Source organism: Apteryx mantelli, unplaced genomic scaffold (assembly GCF_036417845.1).
Source record: "Apteryx mantelli isolate bAptMan1 unplaced genomic scaffold, bAptMan1.hap1 HAP1_SCAFFOLD_122, whole genome shotgun sequence".
Lineage (NCBI taxonomy): Eukaryota > Metazoa > Chordata > Aves > Apterygiformes > Apterygidae > Apteryx > Apteryx mantelli.
Genome location: NW_027118478.1, coordinates 286028 through 310177, shown reverse-complemented (window position 1 = coordinate 310177; position 24150 = coordinate 286028). Strand labels below are relative to the sequence as shown.

At 57.7% G+C, this 24150-nt stretch overlaps 2 protein-coding genes across 2 annotated transcripts in view; one reads left to right on the top strand and one right to left on the bottom strand.

The window, feature by feature from the left end:
* Positions 1 to 14712, bottom strand: part of LOC106498969 (IgGFc-binding protein-like) — a 28262-nt gene extending 13550 nt beyond the window's left edge. Inside the window, exons 1-12 of the mRNA XM_067316798.1 lie at positions 14637 to 14712; positions 12379 to 12432; positions 10887 to 12110; positions 10374 to 10714; positions 9608 to 10178; positions 8365 to 8966; positions 7372 to 7939; positions 6330 to 6919; positions 5146 to 5716; positions 4483 to 4760; positions 3461 to 3602; positions 1419 to 1753 (exon numbers count right to left, since the gene is read on the bottom strand). Coding sequence (XP_067172899.1) covers positions 1419 to 1753; positions 3461 to 3602; positions 4483 to 4760; positions 5146 to 5716; positions 6330 to 6919; positions 7372 to 7939; positions 8365 to 8966; positions 9608 to 10178; positions 10374 to 10714; positions 10887 to 12110; positions 12379 to 12430 — 5274 coding nt within the window. The 5' untranslated portion in view covers positions 12431 to 12432; positions 14637 to 14712. The remainder of the gene's footprint in view (positions 1 to 1418; positions 1754 to 3460; positions 3603 to 4482; positions 4761 to 5145; positions 5717 to 6329; positions 6920 to 7371; positions 7940 to 8364; positions 8967 to 9607; positions 10179 to 10373; positions 10715 to 10886; positions 12111 to 12378; positions 12433 to 14636) is intronic.
* Positions 14713 to 15662: 950 nt separating this feature from the next.
* Positions 15663 to 20258, top strand: LOC136995516 (alpha-tectorin-like). Its single transcript, XM_067316777.1, has 8 exons — positions 15663 to 15788; positions 16373 to 16415; positions 16513 to 16548; positions 16961 to 17091; positions 17562 to 17843; positions 18685 to 18822; positions 19511 to 19701; positions 19839 to 20258. The coding sequence occupies exons 2-8, from the start codon at positions 16379 to 16381 to the stop codon at positions 19840 to 19842; spliced, it is 819 nt and encodes a 272-aa protein (XP_067172878.1). The 5' UTR covers positions 15663 to 15788; positions 16373 to 16378; the 3' UTR covers positions 19843 to 20258.
* Positions 20259 to 24150: the final 3892 nt, after the last annotated feature.

The window sequence follows — 24150 nt, the reverse complement described above, 5'->3', positions numbered from 1 at the left end:
CTGCTGCTGCAGCGTGCAATCGCTGTGGCATGCAATTGCTTCTGCTGCAGCGTGCAAAAGCTGTGGCATGCAATTGCTTCTGCTGCAGTGTGCAATTGCTGCGGTGTGCAATTGCTTCTGCTGTGGCATGCAATTGCTGTGGTGTGCAATTGCTGCAGCATGCAATCGCTTCTGCTGTGGTGTGCAATTGCTGTGGCATGCAATTGCTTCTGCTGTGGTGTGCAATCGCTGTGGTGTGCAATTGCTTCTGCTGTGGTGTGCAATCGCTGCTGCGGTGTGCAATTGCTTCTGCTGAGGCGTGCAATCGCTGCGGTGTGCAATTGCTTCTGCTGCGGTGTGCAATTGCTGCGGTGTGCAATTGCTTCTGCTGCGGTGTGCAATTGCTGCGGTGTGCAATTGCTGCTGCTGCGGTGTGCAATCGCTGTGGTGTGCAATTGCTTCTGCTGCAGTGTGCAATTGCTGCACTGTGCAATTGCTTCTGCTGGGGTGTGCAATCGCTGCGGTGTGCAATTGTTTCTGCTGTGGTGTGCAATCGCTGTGGTGTGCAATTGCTTCTGCTGTGGTGTGCAATCGCTGCGGCATGCAATTGCTTCTGCTACGGTGTGCAATCGCTGCAGCATGCAATTGTTTCTGCTGTGGTGTGCAATCGCTGCGATGTGCAATTGCTTCTGCTGTGGTGTGCAATTGCTGCGGTGTGCAATTGCTTCTGCTGCGGTGTGCAATCGCTGCGGCATGCAATTGCTTCTGCTGTGGTGTGCAATCGCTGCAGCGTGCAATTGCTTCTGCTGCAGTGTGCAATTGCTGGTGTGGTGTGCAATTGATGCTGCGGCGTGCAATCGCTGCTGTGATGCACGGTTGCTGCTGCGGCGTGCAATTCCTGCTGTTGTGGCGTGCAATCCCTGCTGTTCTGTGCAATCCCTGCTGAGGCTTTCAACCCCTGCTGCACCGTGCAATCACTGCTGTGCTGTGCAATCCCGGCTGCAGCATGCAACCCCTGCTGCACCATGCAATCCCCGCTGCACCATGCAATTCCTGCTGCACCGTGTAATCCCTGCTGCACCGTGCAATCCCTGCTGCACCGTGTAATCCCTGCTGCAGTGTGCAATCCCCGCTGCACCGTGTAATCCCTGCTGCACCATGCAATCCCTGCTGCAGTGTGCAATCCCCGCTGCACCATGCAATCCCTGCTGCACCATGTAATCCCTGCTGTGCTGTGCAATTGCTGCTGCACCATGCAATCACTGCTGCTGTGTGCAAGCGCTGCTGCACCGTGCAAGCGCTGCTGCACCGTGCAATCCCTGCTGCACCGTGCAATCCCTGCTGCACCGTGCAATCGCTGCCGCACCTCGCAGCTGCAACCCCCCCTCCTTCCCTCTTCCCCGTCCCCCCCCAAAAAAACTCCCCCGCCGAAGCCTCACCCGGATCTTGCCCACTTCGCCGCGGCGCACGACGACGTGCAGCCCGTAGACGCGCAAGACGACTCGGCTGACGTAGGAAGCGGAGCGACCGGCGCCTCCTCCGGCTTCGTTCCGGGCCTCCACGCTGAAAGGCGTCAGGGAGGGGTCGGGGTCGCAGGAAGACGCCAGGGTGTAGGTGCAGGTGCCGTGGAAGTCGAATTCCTTCCCGTCGAAGGTGCGGAAATGGGGGTCGCCCCAAGCCCAGCATTGGGCCACCGAGGTGGGGACGCAGCGGAGGTGACCGGCCAGCAGCACGCAGGTCTCCTTGGGGCGGCAGCGCAGCTCCTTGCAGAGGTCTGCGGGGGCGAGACGGCGGGATTTGAGGCTCGTTTTGGGGCGTTTTCCCAGGAAATGGGGAAAAAAGTGTGGGGGGGTTGGCCCAAAATGGGGAGGGAAAAATGGGACGTGGTTCTTCTTCTCGCGGTGCGGAGAGAAAGTTGGAGGTAGTTTTTTCCCACGATGCAGAGAGAATTTGGAGGGATTTTTCCCGCAATATGGAGAAAATTTGGAGGGATTTTTCCCGTGATATGGAGAAGAATTTGGAGGTGGTTTTGGCCAAAAATGGGGAGGGAAAAATGGGAGATGGTTTTTTTCCCGCGGTGTAGAGAGAAGGGTGGAGGTGGTTATTTCCCACGATATGGAGAGAATTTGGAGGGATTTTTCCCATGATGCAGAGAAAATGTGGAGGGATTTTTTCTCACGATATGGAGGAGAATTTGGAGATGGTTTTGGCCAGAAATGGGGAGGGAAAAATAGGAGGTGTTTTTTTCCTGCAACGTGGAAAGTTGATGGCAGTTTTTTCCTGCTGTCTGGAGAGAATTTGGAGGGATTTTTCCCGTGATACAGAGGAGAATTTGGAGGGATTTTTCCCACAATATGGAGAAGGATTTGGAAGTGGTTTTGGCCAAAAATGGGGAGGGAAAAATGGGAGATGGGTTTTTTCCCGTGGTGCAGAGAGAAGGGTGGAGGTGGTTATTTCCCACGATATGGAGAGAATTTGGAGGGATTTTTTCCCGTGATATGGAGGAGAATTTGGAGATGGTTTTGGACAAAAATGGGGAGGAAAAAATAGGAGGTGTTTTTTTCCCCGCGGCGCGGAAAGTTGGAGGTAGTTTTTTCCCACGGTATGGAGGAGAATTTGGAGGCATTTTTTTCCTGCGATATGGAGAGAATTTGGAGGGATTTTTCCCACGATACAGAGGAGAATTTGGAGGGATTTTTCCTGCAATATGGAGAAGAATTTGGAGGTGGTTTTGGCCAAAAATGGGGAGGGAAAATTGGGAGATGGTTTTTTTCCCGCGGTGCAGAGAGAATTTGGAGGGATTTTTCCCATGATGCAGGGGAGAATTTGGAGGGATTTTTCCCACAATATGGAGAAAATTTGGAGGGGTTTTTCCCGTGATATGGAGAAGGATTTGGAGGTGGTTTTGGCCAAAAATGGGGAGGGAAAAATAGGAGATGTTTTTTTCCCACGACGTGGAAAGTTGATGGTAGTTTTTTCCTGCGGTCTGGAGAGAATTTGGAGGGATTTTTCCCACAATACAGAGGAGAATTTGGAGGGATTTTTCCCACGATACAGAGGAGAATTTGGAAGGATTTTTCCAGCGATGTGGAGAAGGATTTGGAGGTGGTTTTGGCCAAAAATGGGGAGGGAAAAATAGGAGGTGGTTTTTTTTCCCCGCAGTGCGGAAAGTTGGTGGTAGTTTTTTCCCGCGGTCCGGAGAGAATTTGGAGGGATTTTTCCTACGATACAGAGGAGAATTTGGAGGGATTTTTCCCACGATGCAGAGGAGAATTTGGAGGGATTTTCCCCACGACATGGAGAAAAAACATCAGAAGCATCTTTGCCCCCGCGATAAAGGGGAAAACTTGGAGGCAGGTTGTTATTTTTTCCCACGCTACCGAGACAAATTTAGAGCCGAGGGGGAAAAATTGAGCGCGGGAAAAATCCGAAAGTCGCGTCGGGAATTCCCGCATCCTGCCGCCGCCGCCCTCGGCCTCACCCTGCTTGACGCAGGACCAGGCGCCGTTGCGGATCTCGCAGGTCTCGTCGTCAGTGCAGGCGTGAGCGTCGCAGCGCAGCCCCTGGCCGGTGACGCAGGTGCAGCGGCGGTGGCACGACTCCGTCAACGTCTCCTCACCAGGCTGCGCCGGGAGCAGGAAATGCAGTGTCCGGGGGGGGCCCCGTTTCACTCCCCCCTCGCCCCCAAATCCCCCCCACCGCGATCCCCCACGAGGGGAAAAAGCCGTTGTCAAAAATAGCCTTCCACGGTGGGGGGAAAAACAGGAGATTTAAGTGAGTGTCCAGCTCGTTTTGCATCACGCCGGGATCGAGACGCATGGGAAAATGGTCCAAATGCAAAAAATCGCATCTTTTGCAAAGTCTTTGCACGGAAAGGGAATTGCAACTGCTTTGGGAGTGGTGGAAAACCAGGAGAGATTGGTGAAAATGCAAAAAAATTGCGTTTTTTGCAAACTCTTTGCATGGAAAGGGAACCGGGAGCACTTTGGGGTCGACCGAGACGCGCGGGAAAACGGTCAAAATGCAAAAACTTGCCTCTTTTGCAAACTCCCTTTAACCGTGCATTCGCACCGTGACTAAGACACGCGGGAAAAGCAGCCAAAAAACGCAAAACCGTGTGGTTTTTGCCAACTCTTTGCACGTGAAGTGGATTTGGGGGCTGCTTTGCAGCGTTTCAGTGCTTTCCTTTTTCCCCGACCCTGGGAGACCCGGCAGGGAGAAAAACGGGGCGGCGCCTCCGCTCCCAGCGACTTTGCTAAAAATACAAAACTTTGCACTTTCGCCTCAAGCGGAGGGAAAAAATGAAAGAAAAGCACTTTTTTTAACCCCGTTCTGCTTTGTTTTTTTGCGTGCACCGGGGCATTGCATGCAGATGGTGCAACGACTGCGTTGCGACGCGCAGGGAGAAGGATGCAAAGCAAAACCCAAAAGGCGAAGAAGTGCAAGAATTAAAAAAAGGCGGAAAATGAGGAATGACTCCCAAAAAACCAAAGCGGGATTTACCTGGTAGTAGCGGCCGTCCTGGAAGCAGCCGCAGCGCTCGGCGGGCACGCAGCGGCGCCCGTCGAAGAGGAGGCCCTCGGCGCAGCGGCACCCTTCGGCGCAGCCCTCGGGGCAGCGGGCGCCGAGGCTGGCACAGCTGCCGGCGCAGAGGTCGGCGCAGAGCGAGTAGGTGCTGTTAGCAGGGCAGCTCGGGGCTGGACGGGGCGGAAAAGAGGAAAAAAAAGCAAAAAAATACAAATCGGATAATCCCGGAAAACAGGGATGGGTGGGAAAAAGAACTAATGTGGATCCGGGCCCGGGCGACATCTCGGTGCTTGCCAAGAGCCATTAATCACTGGGTTCCTCCCCGCGGCTTCGCCCGATCGAGCGCGTGCGAAATTGCCTCCCCCCGGAGCGTGCAAATGTATATCTATTTTTGGAGCTATATGGATAAAATTTCCTCCTTTGGAGGTTGCAGATATATATATTTATATATATTTTATATATATTTTATATTTATATATATATATATATATATAAAGTTTCCTGCCCCAGAGGATGCATATATATATATTTATATACACATATATATACATATATATATATATACACACCAGAGGATGCATATATATATTTTTATATGTCTATATCTATATTTTCCGCTCGCTCCCTCCTGGGGCTTACGGCAGAAGGCAGGTTCCCGCCAGGGCCGGACGGTGATGCCGACGTCGGCGCAGGCAGCGGCATAGCTACGGACACTGCGGCAGAGCAGGGCGCTGTCGGCGGCAGCCAGGCAGCCGTCACGCAGGCAGGTGTGGAAAAAGGGCGCCGGGTCGAGGGCAGCGTGGCAAGCGGCCAAAGGTCCCCCGGCGGCCACCAGCAGCCCGCAGTGGTCGTCACGCCGCAGCACGGCTTCCCGCTCCGCCGGGCAGCTGGGGCAGCCGCCGTCGCCGCACGCGTCGGCGCAAGGTTGGGCGGGTTGCTCCTGCCACGCGGCGCCGAAGACGGCGGCGGTGGCGGCAGGGCGGCCGTCGGGCAGGAGCCAGTCGTTGGCCCGCTGGCGGTCACGGTTGCCGCACAGCCCGCAGAGTCGGCCCCGGTAGGTCGCCGGCGCCGCCACGGTGGCCGCGTGCTGCAGGTCGTAGCGTAAGGTGAGGCCGAAGTCGGTGAGAAGCAGCACGTCGGCTCCGTGGCGCAGCACGGAGACCTGGCCGTCCCGGAGGATGGCGGGCAGGTTGTAGGTGATGTTGTCCACCTAGGGCCGGGAGAGAGAAAGGCCGCCGGTGAGCGGAAGGTTGGGGAGAAAGGAGGCCAAAATGCGTCGGGTGAGACACCTTGGAGGTTGCTCATGAGCTTTTGGCCACCACGTGGCAACTGGATGGTGAAGGTGGACGCGTGTTGCTTCATGGCGGGGTAGGGATGAGACCTGCTCAACATGGAGGAGGTAAAGTGGTGAGACCTGCTCAATGTGGAGGAAGAGCAGAAGGGGTGAGACCTGCTCAATGTGAAGGAAGAGCAGAAGGGGTGAGACCTGCCCAATGTGAAGGAAGAGCAGAAGGGGTGAGACCTGCCCAACGTGAAGGAGAAGCAGAAGGGGTGAGACCTGCCCAACGTGAAGGAGAAGCAGAAGGGGTGAGACCTGCCCAATGCGAAGGAGAAGCAGAAGGGGTGAGACCTGCCCAATGCGAAGGAGAAGCAGAAGGGGTGAGATCTGCCCAATGCAAAGGAGAAGCAGAAGGGGTGAGACCTGCCCAACACGAAGGAGAAGCAGAAGGGGTTTTCATCTCCTCGACACGATGGAAGACCAAACCTTTGGCCCCCCGCACATTTGCCCCCCAAAAAAGCGGTAACGTGACCTGCGGTCTTACCATGACGGTTTCCATCTTCCCTTGGAGCAGGGTCAACGCAAGCCCGTAGACGCGGACGGTCAACGCTTTGATGATGGAGCCCTTCGTCGTCTTCTCGGGCTCCTTCTCCACCGTCACGACGAAGGGCGTCAGATCGCTGTCGTCGCCGCAGGTCTTGGTGAGGACGTAGGAGCAGGCGCCGGGCACCTCGAAGGCCAGGCCGTCGTAGGAGATGTACTGGCGGTCACCGGTGACCACGCACAGGGCCGTGCCGGAGGCTTCGCATTTCCGGACGCCGTCGACGATTTTGCAGTCGCTTTCCACGACGCAGGATGAGTTCTGGCACTGCACGGCCCCGCCGGCCTGGCACTGGCACTGCTGCCAGCACGTGGGCAGGAAAGTCTCCTCCAGCTGGTAGTAGAGACCTTGGTGGAGGCAGCCGCACTGCGACATGGGCACGCAGCGGTCGCCGCTGAGCACGAAGCCCTCGTTGCACACGCAGCCCTCCCAGCACCGCTCCGAGCACTGCACCGGGGCGTAAAGGCTGCTGCAGGTCTGGCCGCAGCCTCGGGAACACGACTCGTAGTGGCTGTTGGCGGGACACGAGATACCTGCCACGAGACGTGAAGACTCATTAGCGGCAAAGAAATTTCGGGTTCGATGGCGGAGAACTTGGGGGCGGCGGTGGCGGGGGGAAAGATGGGGGTTAGGTCTCCCCAGGTGTAGATTTTTTGATCCGTTTCACCCCCAAACCCCCCAAAAAACGGTGCTTATAGGGACTAAACCATTTGACCCATCGTAGCGGCCCACCTTGAGGTGGGACAAGTCGTTCCCCGCAAGGGTTTCTTTCTGCAGGTGGACACGAGGTGACCAACATAGGCTTCTGGGTGTCGTGAATCCCACCCCGACCATCTCCGGCGAGGTGAGACGGTCCCCACCTCCGTCCGGCTCCTCCCCACGTGGAGTCGCACCCGAACCGGGGCTCCCTTTGCCTCTCGCAAGCCCAACGGACGCTTGGATGCCCACCACCACGCGAGGAGACCCTCAAGCCGTCTCTACTCACTGCAGAAATCGGCCGTCCTCCACCTTGCGGTCGCCACGCCGGCAGCTTGGCAGGCCGCGGCGTAGCTGGCGATGAGCGGGCAGGTCACATCTGGCTGGTCTTGGAAGAAGCAGAAGTCGCTCACGCAGCTTTGGAAGTACGGCTCGGGGTCCACCTTTCTGTGGCACGCTCTGAAAGGACCATCGGGGCTCGAGATGATCCTGCAGCCCTTCCTAAGGGTGTCCTGGTACTGCAGCGCCTCTGCGAGCGTGGGGCATTTGTCCTGCGGCAGCTCCACGCAGCCTGGTATGTCCTTCACCTTCCAGCTGTGCCCGAAGGTGGTCGGGTTGGACGTCGCTTGGCCGTCCTTCAGCAGCAGCTCATTGCCGGCGTTGCCGTCGAAGTTGCCGCAGAGGCCGCACAGGGCGCCCGCGTAGCTGCCGGGCACCGACACGGTGACCTGGCTCTGCCAGTCGTAGGTGACGGTGAGCCCGAAGTCCGTCTCCACCACCGCCTGCCGCCCGCCTTGGTAGGCGGAGACCTTCCCGCCTCTGGTGCGATACGGCAGGTTGACCAGCAAGTTATCGACCTGGGGGCAAATGCAGAGGGATCAGCAGCCGACGGGACCAGTGGGTGACATCTCGCCCAGCCTCAAAGATCTAGGATCCGGCCGAAAGGGCCCCATGCAGTTATGAGAACAATTTGAGGATTCACCCATCTGCCCAACCCACCAGGAATGAGACCAGCTGTGCACCAGGCTCCAACGGCTCATGTTACGCACCGCTCTACCGGCGGGTGACCGGTTTGGGTGGAGATCCTGGTATTTAGGCAACTCAACCTCATGTTGAATTGGGCAGGGCAAAAAGTCCCGGTAGCTTTGGATCTTAGTAACGCGGCTGGAGATATACGTTAAGCGTTAGGCGGTGCAGAAGAAGACGGGAGAAGCGAGGTCAGGGCGAAGAGCGGAAAGCGAAGAACTTCACGATTAAATAAAGCAACACTCGCGAAACTCACCATGATTTTGCCAGGGTGCTTCTGGCTGATCGCGATGTCGCCGCCGTAGACTTTGACTTGCACGAAAGCGATGGCGGAGAGATGCTGGTTGTCCTGGTGGCCGTTCTGGACGAGCACCTGGAAGTCCACTAAGCCTTGGCTCTTCTTGCACAGCCCGGCAAGCTGGTAGAGGCAGCTGCCTTGGAAGACGAACCTGCTGCCGTCGAAAGTCTGGTAGTGGGTGCGTCCCGCCGCCGAGCAGGTGCCGTAGCTCACGGGGTAGCAATCCAGGATGCCCTTCTCCACGCGGCACTGCTCGCCGATGCGGCAGCCGGCGTCTCGGCACTTGGCCTGCCGGCTCGTGGCGTCGCAGACGCAGTGTCTCGTGCAGGCGTCGTCGGCCCAGAACTCCTCGCCGGGGGCGAAGAGGCGGCCCTCGTACGCGCAGCCGCACTCGGCCTTGGGGATGCACTTGCCGGCGTCCAGCACGAAGCCCTCGCGGCAGGCGCAGGTCTCGACGCAGGCCAGAGACTGGCACTCGGTGGACGTCACGAGGTCGTTGCAGGTAGCGGGGCAAGCGGGGCCGCAGGCCGTGTAGACGCTGTTCTCCGGGCAGGACATGGCTGTCGAAGGGACGGGACATTGCGGACAAGGTTGGCATCTTGCTCCTTGGTGCCGAGAAGCTCAGCAGAGCGCTAAGAAGATCTGCCTGGGCTTTCTGGAGCTAGACGACGTGCGAGAGCGCTTTTTGGGGGGCCTGGAATCTGGCTGGCTGGGACCCCACAACGTTTTGGGGCACGATTTTGTGCCACCTGCTTCAAAACACCTGGGCGCCATCTCTCTTGGGTGACAGAGAGCACTAGAGAGGGATGAAGGTCCCACTCGGGGCAGTTTCCCTTATTTGGGTGCTTTCTGCTCATTCCCGTCCCACCTCACCGTAATTATGCCCTATCTGCGCACCCTAGAGCTTGGCCACCAGGGTCTTCTACTGAGGGAAGGTCAAGGAAAAAAGGGTGTGATCTCACGTTGGGAGGCTGCAAAATGTCACGCTCGGCCTGGCTGGAGGACAAATAAACCCAAGAGCTGTGGTGGGAAGAGCCCAGAAGGTCGCAGCTCCTGAAGCGAGGGAAGGGTTCAGCCAACAAGGCAGGCAGCTGAAGCCGGGGGGGATGAAAACCGGCACCCGAGGCCGAAGGATTTGGGAAGGAGTCGCCCATCCTCGACCCGTTCGCATCACGGCTGCGGCCCACCGGGTGCTACTCACGGCACTGCGAAGGGGTCCTCCAGTCGGAAATGGCGATTTCCGCCTCCCGGCATTTGTCCGCGTAGGTCTTCAGGACCTGGCACAGCACGGATTGGAGCCCATCGTTCATGCAGAGGTCGTAGACGCAGTTGTCCAGGTAGACTTTGGGGTCGATGGTGGCGTGGCAGCGCTGGAAGGGCCCCGACTTCTTGGTGAGCAAGCCGCAGGAGGTGTCCGCCTTGTACTTGATAATCTGCTTGGGGCTGCAGGTCTTGCATTCGCCGTTGCAGTCGTCCCAGCAGAAGCGGTCGCCGTCGTCCACCTTCCAGCTCCTGCCCAGCTCCACGGGGTCGGAAGCCAGCAAGCCGTCGGGGGTGGTGGCGTCGTCCCGCGGGTCGCCGTTGCTGTTGCCGCACAGCCCGCACACCTTGTTGGAGAGCTTGCTGGGGATCTTCACCACCAGGTGGTGGTCCCAGTCGAAGAAGACCTTCAGCAGGAAGTCGGTTTTGATGAGCACGGAGTCGCCGTTCTGGTACACCTTGAGCTTCCCGTCGGCGAGGGAGATGGGGAGGCGGGAGCGCTGGTTGTTCACCTGGAAGACAAATCGGGCGCCGTGAGAAGATAAAAGGCATCTAGCTCCGAGGTGTTTCTGCAGACCACGGGTCTCGAGACACGATATCGGCCCTGCTTTGACCCTCACCCGCAACAAGGTGGCAAAGGCCCTTTCCCCGCAAAGCCAGAAATGCCCACGCGACGCCCACGTGGCGTCGTTTGAATTCCTGCCTACCCTCACGATCCCGGTCTCGCCTCTGACCACGGTGATGACGATGTCGTAGACGCGGACGGTCACGGAGCCCACGTAGGAAACCTGCGTGTTGCCCCGGTTCTCGTTCTTGGCCTCAACGCTGAAGACGGGGAGGCTCGCGTCCGAGGTGCAGGTCTTGGAGAGGGTGTAGGTGCACGTGCCCATGAAGTCAAAGTTCTTCCCGTCGAAGGTGCGGTAGTGGGGGTCGCCGGTGGCCCAGCAGATGGATTCGGTGTCCTTCACGCACGTGGGATTGCCTTTGACCACCGTGCACGTCTCGTGTTCCTTGCATTCGAGGTCGGCGCAGGAAGGTGGAGAAGTAGCTGGGGAAAAGCAGAAGAGGTGGCCGGTAAGGAAGCGCGAGAAAAGGTTGGGTGATCCGCGAGGCGGCAACTCTCCACCTGTAAGATTTAAGTGTATACGGCCACAAAACAGCCGTCCCCAGTGGTTTGTCGCATCCAAGGTACCTCGCATGCGCGCGCTCGCGCTACTTACGTGTGGCGCAAAGGCCCGCAAAGCCGTAGCCCTTGTAATTTTGGAAGCCGAAGACCAGCACGCCGAAGGGCGACCGGCTGTGCTCGATGCTATCCGCTTCCGTGCTCTTGCTCATGCTATACATGGCCCAGGAATAGTCCAAGCCGGGAATCATCCGCCAGGGGATGTTTCCGATGAGCTTCTTGTTGAACTTGATGGCGCTGGTGTCCGAGTGTTGCGCTACGAGGAGGATGTGGCTCTCGAAGTCGTCCAAGCTGCTGATACTGTAGGAGGTGCAGTAGCTCGAGACCGGAGGGATGTTGACCAGGAAGGGATCTTGCCTCGAGACGCCCTTCCTGATTCCGGTAAAGAAGTAGATCACCTGGATGCCGGCCGGAGCGGTCACGTAGAACGGGGTGTTGTGCTGGAGCTTGAATTCTTGCACATCCCCGGCCACGACGTTCTCCGAGGCTTGGGAGCTGCCCAGGCGGTAGGTGATGGTGGTCCTGCGAGGCGCCACGACGTAGACCAAGTCGGATTCGGTTTGCATGGGCACGGGGGGGACGATGTACTCGTTTCCCCAGCTGGAGACGGGCAGCAGCTGCTCGATGGCGTAGTCGCAATAGGAGTTCACCTGAACGCAACTGTGGCCGCTGAGGACGGCCACGGCCTCGTTTGACGTGACCTTGGTGCCCGACAGGCTCTTGGTGGTTTGCAGCTGCAAGCTCTTGTAGGGCGCCAGGTTGACGTGCACAGTCGACCCGGAGGAATGCATCGCCCCTCGGTAGTAGACGTCACCTTTGACGGTGATGACGACGGCCGCCCCCTGCTTCCCGGCTACGACGGCAAACTCCTTCACCTTGTCGTTGTTGATGCCCACCGGCGTCACCACGTAATACTCGGTGCCCAGCTTCTCGACGGGCAAGACGGTGGTGGCGCCGGTGCTGTGCTGCTTGGAGCTCACGGCGACCACGGAGATCTCCTTGTTGGCCTGGATCAAGAGGGTTTTATCGAAGGTGCGGCTGCCGATCAGCTCCATGTCTCTTGGCACAGGCAGGGAGACCGTCTGGTCTTTGCCGACAGTGACCTCTCTCTTGAAGTTGCCCTTGTTCACCGTCACCGTGACCTTGGTCGCGTCGTAATAAGCGGAGAAGAGCAGGCTGAGGCCTGCCTGGACGCTCTCCTGGTCATTTTGTGGGAAGACAGTGATGAATTCCTTGCCGCGGAAATATGCCGTCGAAAGTCCTAAAAAAGAGACGGGTAACGGGGGCTTTTTTGTCATCGTTTTGAAGCCAGGGTGGAAGCAGCACGTCCCGGCCAGGAGGAGATTGGGAGACCTGCAGGGACGTGGTGCTTTTGGGGGGTCTTGAGCTATCCGGAGCTCGAGGGGGATTCGACAGTGTTGGGGACACTGAAAGAAGAGGACGCCAGGGCACGGGGACATCCCTCCCCGGCTCCTGGCTTGCAGCAACGGGCAACGGGCGCGAAAACAGGGTTGGGGTTGGTTGCTCACCGCACACGAGGGCCAGCCAGGCTGGGAGAAGCAGCGTCCTGCCTGTCGCCATCGCTGGAAACAGAAAAAAACACCCCAAAAATCACCAAAAAAGCAAAAAGGTTTAAGTGTGGATCCAGCTGAGAAGACGCCAGGCTGCCGAGGGCTAGTTCCCCACCTCACCCCCTCCCCAACCTCTCCCAGACCCCCGGCGAAGCTCCGAGGTGTCCTCTTGCCACCACTTTTAACCCCATGGCTCCCAAACCCGTGCTCCTGAGGAGGTGCCCAGGCGGTTCTAACCCCTAGGAGACCCCGTCCTTCTCCCCCCATGGCCAGCAAACCCTCCCGAGAAGTCCCAGCAACCTGGAGATCTCATGGCTGCTGCCCGTGAAGTCTCCCTAGGGTGGAAAGACCCTCAAAATCACCAAAGAAACCCAAGGGGAGCAGGGCAGGTCATGGGGACAAGCCTTCCCGTCAACCTCGGGAGGATCGTTGGGTGCTGCTGCCTCTCCGTTGACCACAACGGGAGCCTACAGGTGGGTTGAGGCTTCGATTCTACCAAGTCCTGACAGTGGGGACGAAGAATTGCCTTCATCTAACCTTGCCCCGGGGTTAATACGGAGGCTGATGCCCCCCGAGAGCACCCAGAAGGTATCTGAGCGTGGACCATGGATAAAACCTCACGGAGAGACAGAAATAACAGGCAGAGTAGGGCAAAAGTGGGTTTAAACCTTGCTGGGACTCTGCTTGGGGATCACCGGCGCCTTGTTTTGCTCGGATAAGGCAACGCCGGGATCTCAGCAGCTTTGGGACCTAGCAGAAATGCAAGGGAGGTGCAAGAAAAATGCGAGAGAGGTGCAAGCAAAATGTGAGCGAGGTGCAACCGAAATGCAAGGGAGGTGCAGCCAAAACGTGAGCGAGGTGCAAGCAAAACACAAGAGAGATGCAACCACAATGTGATAGAGATGCCACCAAAACATGAGAGAGGTGCAAGCAAAATGCAAGCGAAGTGCGACCAAAATGTGAGTGAGGTGCAACCAAAATGCAAGTGAGATGAAAGCAAAACGCGAGAGAGGTGCAACAAAATGTGAGTGAGGTGCAACCAAAATGCAAGCGATGTGCAAGCAAAACGCGCGAGAGGTGCAACCAAAATGTGAAGGATGTGCAACCAAAATGCAAGCGAGGTGCAGCCAAAATGTGAGATAGGTGCAAGCAAAATGAAAGCGAGATGCAAGCAAAACGCGAGAGACGTGGAACCGAAATATGAGTGAGGTGCAAGCAAAATGCAAGCAAGGTGCAGCCAAAACGCGAGAGAGGTGCAAGCAAAATGCAAGCAAGGTGCAACCAAAATGCGAGAGAGGTGCAAGCAAAATCTGAGTGAGGTGCAACCAAAATGTGAAGGAGGTGCAACCAAAATGCAAAGGAGGTGCAGCCAAAATGTGAGAGAGGTGCAACCAAAATACAAGCGAGGTGCAACCAAAGCACGAGAGAGGTGCAAGCAAAACACAAGCGAGGTACAGCCAAAACACAAGAGAGGTGCAACCAAAATGCAAGCGAGATGTAACCAAAACGAGAAGGGAGGTGCAACCAAAATGTGAGTGAGGTGCAGCCAAAATGTGAGATAGGTGCAAGCAAAATCTGAGTGAGGTGCAACCAAAATGCAAGCAATGTGCAGCCAAAACACAAGCGAGGTGCAACCAAAGCACGAGAGAGGTGCAAGCAAAATGCAAGCGAGGTGCAAGCAAAATGCAAGCGAGGTGCAACCAAAATGCGAGACAAGTGCAAGCAAAGTGCAAGAGAGGTGCAAGCAAAATGTGAGTGAGGTGCAACCAAAATGCAAGGGAGGTGCAGCCAAAATGCAAGCAAGATGCAAGCAAAGTGCAAGTGAGGTGCAACCAAAATGCAAGCGAGATGCAACCAAAATGTGTGAGGTGCAACCAAAATGCAAGCAAGGTGCAGCCAAAATGTGAGATAGGTGCAACCAAAATGTGAGTGAGGTGCAACCAAAATGCAAGCGAGGTGCAGCCAAAACACAAGTGAGGTGCAACCAAAGCACGAGAGGTGTAAGCAAAATGCAAGCGAGATGCAAGCAAAATGCAAGTGAGGTGCAACCAAAATGTGAGTGATGTGCAACCAAAATGAGAAGGGAGGTGCAAGGAAAATGCAAGCGAGGTGCAGCCAAAATGCAAGGCAGATGCAACCGCAAAGTCTGAGTGATGCGACCGAAATGCCCGAGGGGCAACCGAAACGCGAGCGAGGTGCGAAGCAGAGCCGCTTACCCACAGGCTCCTGGCTGCTTCAGCGCTTCTCCTTCCTCTCGGCGAAACGCATGGAGCCGGCAGCACGGAGGCAGCGAGTGCGCGGGGGCTTCCAGCGGCTCCCCCTTTTATAGCCGGAGGCTGCTTATCTCCGATTTCCAGGGAACTCCTCGTGCTCATCCCCCGACAGCAGCGGGAGCAGCGTTTTGGCTCCACCAGGCGAGTCCTGCTTTTGATGGAGCAGCCCCCAGGGACCGAGCGCGGAGGTAGATCCAAGGGGGAAGCTGGCGGAAGGAGATAAGGCAGGGGCTTGGATCTGGCGCAGCGGGATTGTGAAAGAGCGCAGGCTTCCCGGGAACTTCAGGAGAACGTGACGGCGGGGGCCAGCCCACGACATCTTGCAGCTGGTGTTGTGCACGCGCGACCTTCTTGGCAAGCGGCGCCGTGGCCCGGTCACCGGGATGCCCTCTCCGTGCACTTCGCGGCGCCTCCCCGCCTCCTTAAATCCGATGCGCCTGGGATTGCAGGATTGTTGCAAGCTCCCGAGCGGATCTCCTCTCCGCGGCGGCCGGGGACACACAGCGGCACGGTCCGCGTGAGCTGATCTTAATCACCGGCGCGTGGACAAGCTGGGAAGATGCATCCGTGCTGCTCGCGCGCCGTCCCCGCTGCAAACCCAGCGATGTCCAGGTTGTCCCACCTGCTCCACCATCTCCTGGAGCTTCGGTGTCCACACCAAACCTGCACCGCCAGGACGTTCCAGCTCTCCGAGGGTACCAGGAAAGGTGGTGGGCACGTGCATATGGATGCCTCCACGGTGACCCCCTGCTCCCAGCAGAGGTGGTGTTGGGGGGGAACAAAAGGAGGGGTTCGCTTTCCATGGAAAAATCCCTGCTGGGAATTTCCGAGAACTGTCAGCCGCCTGGTCGCAGCTGGAGCGGCCTCTTTGCCAAATCCTTATCTTGGATGCAGAAGCCCTCGGCAGGAGCCAACGGATCTGCTGAGCCAGCGCCTCGGCTCCCCTGGCTCCCCCCCACCCCGGTTTCTGGCACCTCCGATTTCCATGGAAAACGGGACTTGGCACCGGGGGGCTGCGTATTAAAAGCAGCGGTGGGCTTCTCCCCGACCGCATTGCGCGGCCCCGTCGCGAGCGGGAGGCAGGAGCATCCGAAGGTAAGAGATGGTTTTTCCTCGCCCTGGGGCCAAAAATGCTGCAAAACGCTCCCAAAAAGGACCAGCGAGCTGGTGCAAAGAGTTAAATTTTTGCACCGGATGCAGAGTTTTATCACGCGGGATGCACGGCCTGAGCGGCACTGTCACCTCTCCCGCCAGCAGGGACTTTCTCCAGGAGCATCATGCATCCTTTCCCGTGCCTCAGTTTCCCGTCCTCGGACAGAGGGAGCAGCTAGGTTGGGGAATTTTGGGTGCAAAACGCCCCAAAGCACTGATATGTGTCCAATTTTGCTACGGGAAGTGATTCCCCCTGCAGAAAGACCCTTGGGATCAGCCCCAGGGTGATGCACAAGGACTTGAGGGCTAAAAGCATCCGCGTTTCCGATGTGTCTGTTAGTCCTCATGATCAGACAGTGAGGAAAAATTAGGGAAAAACAACCCCGCCGGCTTAACGCTTGCAAACGCTCGGGATAGGTGGCTCCCACGGGGCACGAAGACGTTGTCCGAGGTCCCTTCGGCGCCTCCGCGCGCGGGTCTGGCGCTGCTTCGGAGCTTTTATAACCCCCAATCCGTTCTTATCTCAGCCGAGGATGAAGCCCTCCGTCGCCGTCCTGCTCCTGGTGGCGGGTGAGTGTCCCCAAAGCCCTCGGGGTGGCTCCCGGGGATGCCGCTAGTGCGGGGCAAAGAAAATCACCCTAAAGTCTCACCTTTCCCCCCTCTCCAGGAGCCGTGAGGAACGTCGCGCCGGCGCGGGGCGATGGTTGGTATTGGGGCTGCACGAGGGGGTGGGATTTTTGCCGAAACGGAGTTTTTTTCCGAGCCAAGCTGTGCTGTTCCGGCTTGAATCCGGGGAGGAAGGAGGTTGTTGAGATGCGTCCCAGCTCCGGAAGCGGGATGCTTTAATTCGGCGGTTGCAATCCTCCCCCCCCGGCGTCATTCCCGGTGGCTCTGGTCTCTCCTGGTCTGTAGGACACCCAAAACACGTCCATCCTTGGTGGCGTTCCCCGACTTGGAGGCAAAGGAGCCCCCGTTTTGAGTGGGAAGCCCCCAACTTGGTGGTCCTCAGCCCCACGCTGGGACGTGCTGCACCCCAAAAAGGTTGGGGGAGGAAGGTCGGGGGGTTCCGCGATGCTTTCGGGGTGCTGCCAAGGGGCTCGTCTGCCTCCTTCCAGAGCCTCTGCTCTACCCCTACGGTCCGGACCAGCACGACCACAAAACCCCCAAGCTCGATGACGGGTCGTCCAAGAACCTCCCCATCTCCACGCCCTTCACTTTCTACGGCAAGATACACCGGTCCCTTTACGTACGTGAGCGGCAACCTTCCTCCGCGTCGCGTTTGCGCCTCTCCCTCCAGCTTCCGGCTTTTTCCCCCCTTTTTGCTGCTGCTTTTAGCCTGTCTTTCCTGGCTCGTGTGGGCGCAGTCCATCCACCCGTGGGGTTGAGCGGGTTCCCTTCCCATGAGGGTTTCTGGGGTGTCAAAGCACCCTCGTAGGGCTGGCAGGTCTTGCAGGAGGACCTAAGAGGTCTCACAGGAGGATCTATGAGGTCTTGCAGGAGGACCTGTGAGGTCTCGCAGAAGGACCTACTAGTTCTCGCAGAAGGATCTATGAGGTCTTGCAGGAGGACCTGTGAGGTCTTGCAGAAGGACCTACTAGTTCTCGCAGAAGGATCTATGAGGTCTTGCAGGAGGACCTGTGAGGCCTCGCAGGAGGTCCTGCAGGAGGAACCTCTGAGATCTTACAGGAGGCCCTACGAGGCGTTCACCTTTCGCAGGTGAACAACAACGGCGTGATCTCCTTCGGCTCCCGGGTCAACCAGTACACCCCTGACCCCTTCCCCCTGGCCGACGGGCGCTCTTTCGTGGCGCCGTACTGGGGCGACGTGGACAACGTGCTGGGCGGGGAGGTCTTCTACCGCGAGACCACGGAGCCGGCGCTGCTCAGCCGCATCACCAAGGACATCAACCGATACTTCCCGACGATCCCCTACACCGCCAAGTGGGCCTTCGTGGCCACCTGGGACCACGTGGCCTACTACGGCTCCACCAGCAGCAAGGTAAGGCGCCCCGAAGGAAGGGGACGAGCGCCCGTAAATGGCAGCCAAAGGCAGGGATGTCCCCTCTGATGCCCTAATCCGACAGCTGCTGGGGAACGGACCCCAGGGAGCCATCTTGAGGTTCAGGGATGGTGTCCAGGAGGTTAAACATGTAAAGATTCGTGGATCCCACCTAGCCCCGTGGCTCTGTGCAGAGACACACACACACGTGGCCACGGGTGAAATGAGTCACACCCTAAAGTCACCATCTGTTTGATGGTTGGGGCAAGCTTAAGCCAGAACCTGCTCTGGTGCAGGTGCTTGATGTGTTGGCCTTCACCACCCAGGCCCTGGCCTTTGCCACCACCTTGTTGGCTTTCACCATCAATGCGTGGCCTTCACCACCGACACGTTGGCCTTCACGACTGACACGTTGGCCTTCGTGACCAGTGGGTTGGCCTTCACTACCAGTGTGTTGGCCTTCATGACCAATACACCGACCTTCACCACCAAGGCATTGGCCTTCATGACTGACACAGTGGCCTTCACAACTGATGTGTTGGTCTTCATGACCAATGAGCTGGCCTTCACCACCAACGCATCGGCTTTCATGACCGACACATTGGCCTTAGTGTCCAACTTGTGGGCTTTCACCACCGATGCATTGGCCTTCACCACCAACGTGGTGGCCTTCACCACTGACACATTAGCCTTCAGGACAGTTGAGGTTAACGTGTGTCCTCCAGACCCTCTACCCAGGTGAAATCCCCACCTGGGTGCAGACCTTGGAGGCAAATCCTACGTGGACCTACTCGCCGCTCCATCACCCCCCGCATGCTCCCACCTCCCCCTTCTTTTGCAGGGAAACACCTTCCAAGCCGCCCTGACCACCGACACCAAAACCTCCTTCATCATCCTCAATTATGACCAAATCCAGTGGGCCTCCGGGACGGCGAGCGGCGGCGACCCCGAAACGGGTCTCGGAGGCACCCCGGCCCACGTACGTCCCGCCTGGGTGTCGCCAAACCGGAGGGGTGAAGGGACTTGGCTCCCAGCGCCTGGGTCACGCTGGGAAATAATTGCATCGTTCGTTAGCTAACGAGAAGACCCAGGCTCTTGGAGGTCCACGAAAGGCTGCCGCGAGGCAACTCCCGTTAGATATTAGGAAGAAAACGTGGTTTGCAGTAAGGATGGTGCCACCCCGGCGCGGTCCCCATCCTTGGAGACGTTCAGAACCCAACCCGGCGCCGGCGTTGGCCTTGCTTTGAGCAGGGCTGACGCACTAGGGACCTCCTGAGGTCCATCCCATCCTAAATTGTCCCCAAATTAGCCCGAAACATCTGGGCTGCGGTGAAGGCCGCGCCTGCAGACTGTGAGTCCGCTCCTCCTGCAATTGGGAGGTCCACGGGGTCACGTCTGGGATGCAGACACCCCACCACGCCCCAGATCTCCCTTCCCCAAATGTCCTAACCAACGTCCAAGGTGGAAGAGCATCCCAGGGGGGCAGGAGAAGGTGGATCGCCCATGGTATGAAGATGCAGTGGGGTGAATGAAGCCCCCAGGGTGGACCTATGGTGCTCCCACTCACTTGTGGCCACCTCGGAGGGGTGAGCACCCACGGGGAGACCATCCCCACCTCCGTGGGGCGGCGTTGACCACCCCGAACCATTTCATCACCCCTTTTCTAGGCCGGCTTCAACAGCGGCAACGAGAAAGACTTCTACAACATCCCGGGCTCCCGCACCGACGCCATCATCAACATCACGAAGACCTCCAACGTCAACGTGCCGGGGCGCTGGGTCTTCCAGGTGAACGAGTTCAAGGTGACCGGGGTGCCCACCGAGGAGCCGCAGATCCCCAAGGACACGGATTGCTGGCTGTAAGTTGGGCTTTTTTCGGGAGGGGACAGGCAAGGAAAAAGGAAGGTGGGGCGCAAAAACCCGGGACCTTTCTCCGAGCTCTGTTTGGCTGCGGGTCCCCCCACCGGCTCGGATGAAGCCTGCTGCCTTCCCGCAGATAAATCCGGCGCCCCCACGTCGGAGTCGCCACCGCCACCGTCCTCCCTGTTGCACGCGCCCCGGAGGGAGCCGCGCGCCTGGATGCAATGGCCTGCAGCAGAGCAATAAAAGCGCAGCTGAGACCCGGCGGCTCCCGTGTCTTTCCGGGGTCGGGGCATTTACATGCATTTATGATTTCTTCTCCTCTGCATTCGTGCATTTACGATTTCTCCTCCTCTGCATTCGTGCATTTATGATTTCTCCTCCTCTGCATTCGTGCATTTATGATTTCTCCTCCTCTGCATTCGTGCATTAACGATTTCCCCTCCTCTGCATTCGTGCATTTGCAATTTCTCCTCCTCTGCATTCATGCATTGACGATTCCTCGCCCTCTGTGTGCATTTACGAACGAAATAGCAAAAAGAAAGAAAGAAAGAAAAAAGAATGGTCAAATTTTCCACAAAGCCTTTTTTTTGGGGGGGGGGGAGGAACACGCCCATGGCTTTGAGAGAATAAAGGTGAAAAACGTGGCCTCTCCTTCCGTTAAAAACGACGACAGAAACAGCCGGAAAACAGATTTTGACCTCGCGGAAGGCAAACGGGGACGCGGGAATCCGTAGCGCCGAGTCGCTGCTGGATTTTCGATCGGTGCGACTGGATTTGCAGCAAAACGGGTCTCGCTTCCACCTGCAAAACGTCCCCAGGGAATTTGCAAGGTGTCGGCTTTTTGCAAAAGTTTCAATTGCGGCAAAGTTGTGTCTAAATTGGCGGCAAAACGGGAATTTGCAACATGCTACATGTATGCGACGAGTTGCATGCACATAACATGCTACGTGCATGCAACGTGCTGCATGCACACAAGCTACATGCATGTAACATGCTATACGCACACACGTTACACACACACAATGTGCTGCATGCATGCGATGTGCCACATGCACGCAACATGCTACATGCACGCAACATGCTTCATGCACACAAGCTACATATATGCAGCATGCTATGTGCACGCAGCATGCGACATTCATGCAACATGCTACATGCACGCAACATGCTTCATGCACACAAGCTACATATATGCAGCATGCTATGTGCACGCAGCATGCGACATTCATGCAACATGCTACATGCACATGACATGCTACATGCACACAATGTGCCACACTCACTCAACATGCTACATGCATGCAACATGCTTCATACACACAACAGGCTACATACATGCAACATACTATGTGCACGCTACATGCTACATGCACGCAATGTGCCGCACTCAACATGGTACATGCATGCAACGTGCAACACGCACACAACATGCTACATGCAAGCAACATGCCATATGCACACAACATGCTACATGCACACAACAGGCTACATGCATGCAACGTACTATGTGCATGCAGCATGGCACATGCACGCAATGTGCCACACACTCAACATGGTACACGCATGCAACATGCAAAATGCATGCAGCATGCGACATGCATGCAACATGCTATGTGCACACAACATGCTACATGCACGTCCAGTGCCACACACTCAACATGGTACATGCATGCAATGTGCAACACGCACGCAACATGCTACATGCATGCAACATGCTATATGCACACAACATGCTTCATGCACACAACAAGCTACATGCATGCAAAATACTATGTGCACACAACATGCGACATGCACGCAACATGCTATGTGCACACAAGGTGCTGCACGCACGCAACATGCTAAAGGCACACAACGTCCTACAGGCACACAGCACGCTATATGCATGCCACACGCAACGCGCACGCAACATGCTACACGCACGCAGTGTGCATGCACGCAACATGCTACATGCACACAACATGTGGCATGCACACGTGCTACACGCAAGCAAAATGCATGCATGCAACGTGCTACATGCATGCAATGTGTAGCGTGCGCACATGCTACATGCATGCAACACGCTACATGCAACTACGTGCCGCTGGCCCGCAACACGCCACACGCAAAGCAACACGCGTGTCCCCCACGCTCACACCCAGCCCGCCGGGCTTTGCTCCCCCCCCATCCCAGGCGGGAACGCCCCGGGAAAGCCGAGACACGGAGCGACACGCTCCGACGCGGCTCCCGCTTCCCTGCCCACGTGACGTCATTCCCGCGGATTTGGGGAATTTTGGCGGCTTTTTTCTTCTCTTTTTTTGCAACCCCTCCCTTTTTTTTCCCCCTTGTTTTCCGCCTCTTTTTGGCAACTCGCTGGTATCGCAATGCCGGTCCCTGCAGGCAGCTGCCGCCACCCTCCCCCCCTGCCTGCAAAACCAGATGGGGGGGAAAATGGGGGCAAAAACGCTGCTTTTGGGGGCGGCGAGGGAGGGGGGGCAACTTCAGCACCCTCAGCACCCGAGAAAAAAACAGAATGCCTTTTTTTTTCACCCCCCCACTTGCAATTCTGCCCTTTTTGGGTGTTTTTCTGGCAAATCCTCCCCACCACCCCCCTCAAAAAAAAATAATCCGCCACCCACCCTTTTTTTAACTTTTTTCCCCCATTCTGGCCAAAAAAATGATGTCAGGGCGCTGGGCGGGTCAGGACCCCCCCCGGGACCGGCCGGCATCTGCGCCGCGCTATAAAGCGGGGAGCGCTGCCCGTTTCGGGGCCGGAACGGAGGGTTTTGGGGCTCCGCTCGGAGGCAGGTAAGGCCTTTGCGGGGGCAGGTGGTTTATTGCCCCCCCCCTTTTTTTTTCGTGGCGACGGGGGGGTCCCAAAGTCTTGGAAAGGGGGTGGAAAAGGCCCTTTTTTTACCCGCCCCCCCCCCGCAAAGTGGTGCAACATGCCGGGGGCAATTTAGTTGCAACCTGCCCCGGGGGGGGGGGGGATATTTCATTGCAAACTGCCCCCCCCCAGGGGCAATTCGGTTGCAACCCTCGGGGTAGATACAGTTGCAACCACCCCCGGGGGGGGGAGCAATTTGCTTGCAACCCCTGGGGGCAATTCAGTTGCCACTTGCCCCCCGCCCACCACCCCGGGGGCAATTCAGTTGCAACCCCCTGGGGGAGATTCGGTGGCAACTTTTGGGGGGGGCAATTAGGTTGTAAACCCCCCATGGGGTATAGTTGGTTGCAACCTCCTAGGGGGGCAATTGATTTGCACCCTTCTTGCCCCGGGGTAATTTCGGTTGCAAAAGCCCCCGAGGGGGGGAATTTGGGTGCAACCCCTGGGTAGATGCAATTGCAGACCCTCAGGGGGTAGATTCGGTTGCAACCACCACTGGTGGGGCAATTACATTGTAATCCCCCCCGGGGGGGGCAATTAGGTTGCAACCCCCGGGTAGATGCAATTGCAACCCCCCCCATGGGGTAGATCCAGTTGAAAACCTGCCCCCTCCCCCCGGGGGCAACTGGGTTGCAACCCCTAGGTAGATGCAATTGCAACCCCTAATGGGGTAGATTCGGTTGCAACCACCCCCGGGGGGGCAATTATGTTGCAACCACCCCCCGGGGGGGCAATTAGGTTGCAACACCTGGGTAGATGCAATTGCAGCCCCCCATGGGGTAGATTCGGTTGCAACCACCCCCGGGGGGACAATTAGGTTGCAAACCCCCCCCACCCTGGGGAGGGGGCAATTGGGTTGCAACCGTTGCCTGGGTGGGGGGGGAGCGTTTCCCTGCAAAATTCTGGGAGAAAACCTGAAATTCTGCATCCCGCCGGGAAAAAATTTAGGGATCCGGAGGGCACCGGGCTGCATCCTCCCGCGCCGGCGTCGCCCCCGAAGCCCCCGGAGGTGCCCTCAGAGCTCGTCCCAGCCTGGTCGCAGCAATGGATGGTGGCAGGGGACGGCGGTTGGGTGTCCCGGCGCCGTGGCTCTGGACGGTGGCGTTTTGGGGTGAGTGTGTGTGGGGGGGTGACGCTCGTTGGGGGGCTCCTCAACTCTTCCGTGCGCCGAGCTTTATCCCCAAAAAAAGAAGGCGCCGCGTCTCGTCCCACCAAAACTGGAGATCGGTGGCTTGCGATGGTCCAAAAGAGATGGACATCCACCCCCGTGTCCATCCCCTCCAACGTGGACGTGCGTGGAGGGAAGCGAGGAGGTGGGTCAGGCCACGTGGGCCACCGGCAGCTCGGGGACCACCTCGGGCGTCCTCGGTGGGAAACACGGCGGTGGTTTTGCTTCTCGGGAGCTTCTCGTGCGTCGTCTTCCCGGCGTCGCCACGTGCGGCAACCGCCTCGGCCCCGAGGAAGCGGAGTTTCCGCCCGCCGCCTCGCCAAAAATTTGGTCGCCCGAGCGGTGACTCGGCCACCAAGTCACCTTCAGGTGACCTTCGGGTCCACCTTCCACCAGCACCAGCCCATCCCT

Coding starts and splice junctions, on each gene's coding strand:
- LOC136995516 (XM_067316777.1), top strand. CDS start 16,379: ATGAAGCCCTCCGTCGCCGTCCTGCTCCTGGTGGCGG. Junction 16,549..16,960: donor CGCGCCGGCGCGGGGCGATG/GTTGGTATTGGG, acceptor GCCTCCTTCCAG/AGCCTCTGCTCTACCCCTAC. Junction 18,823..19,510: donor TCGGAGGCACCCCGGCCCAC/GTACGTCCCGCC, acceptor CCCCTTTTCTAG/GCCGGCTTCAACAGCGGCAA.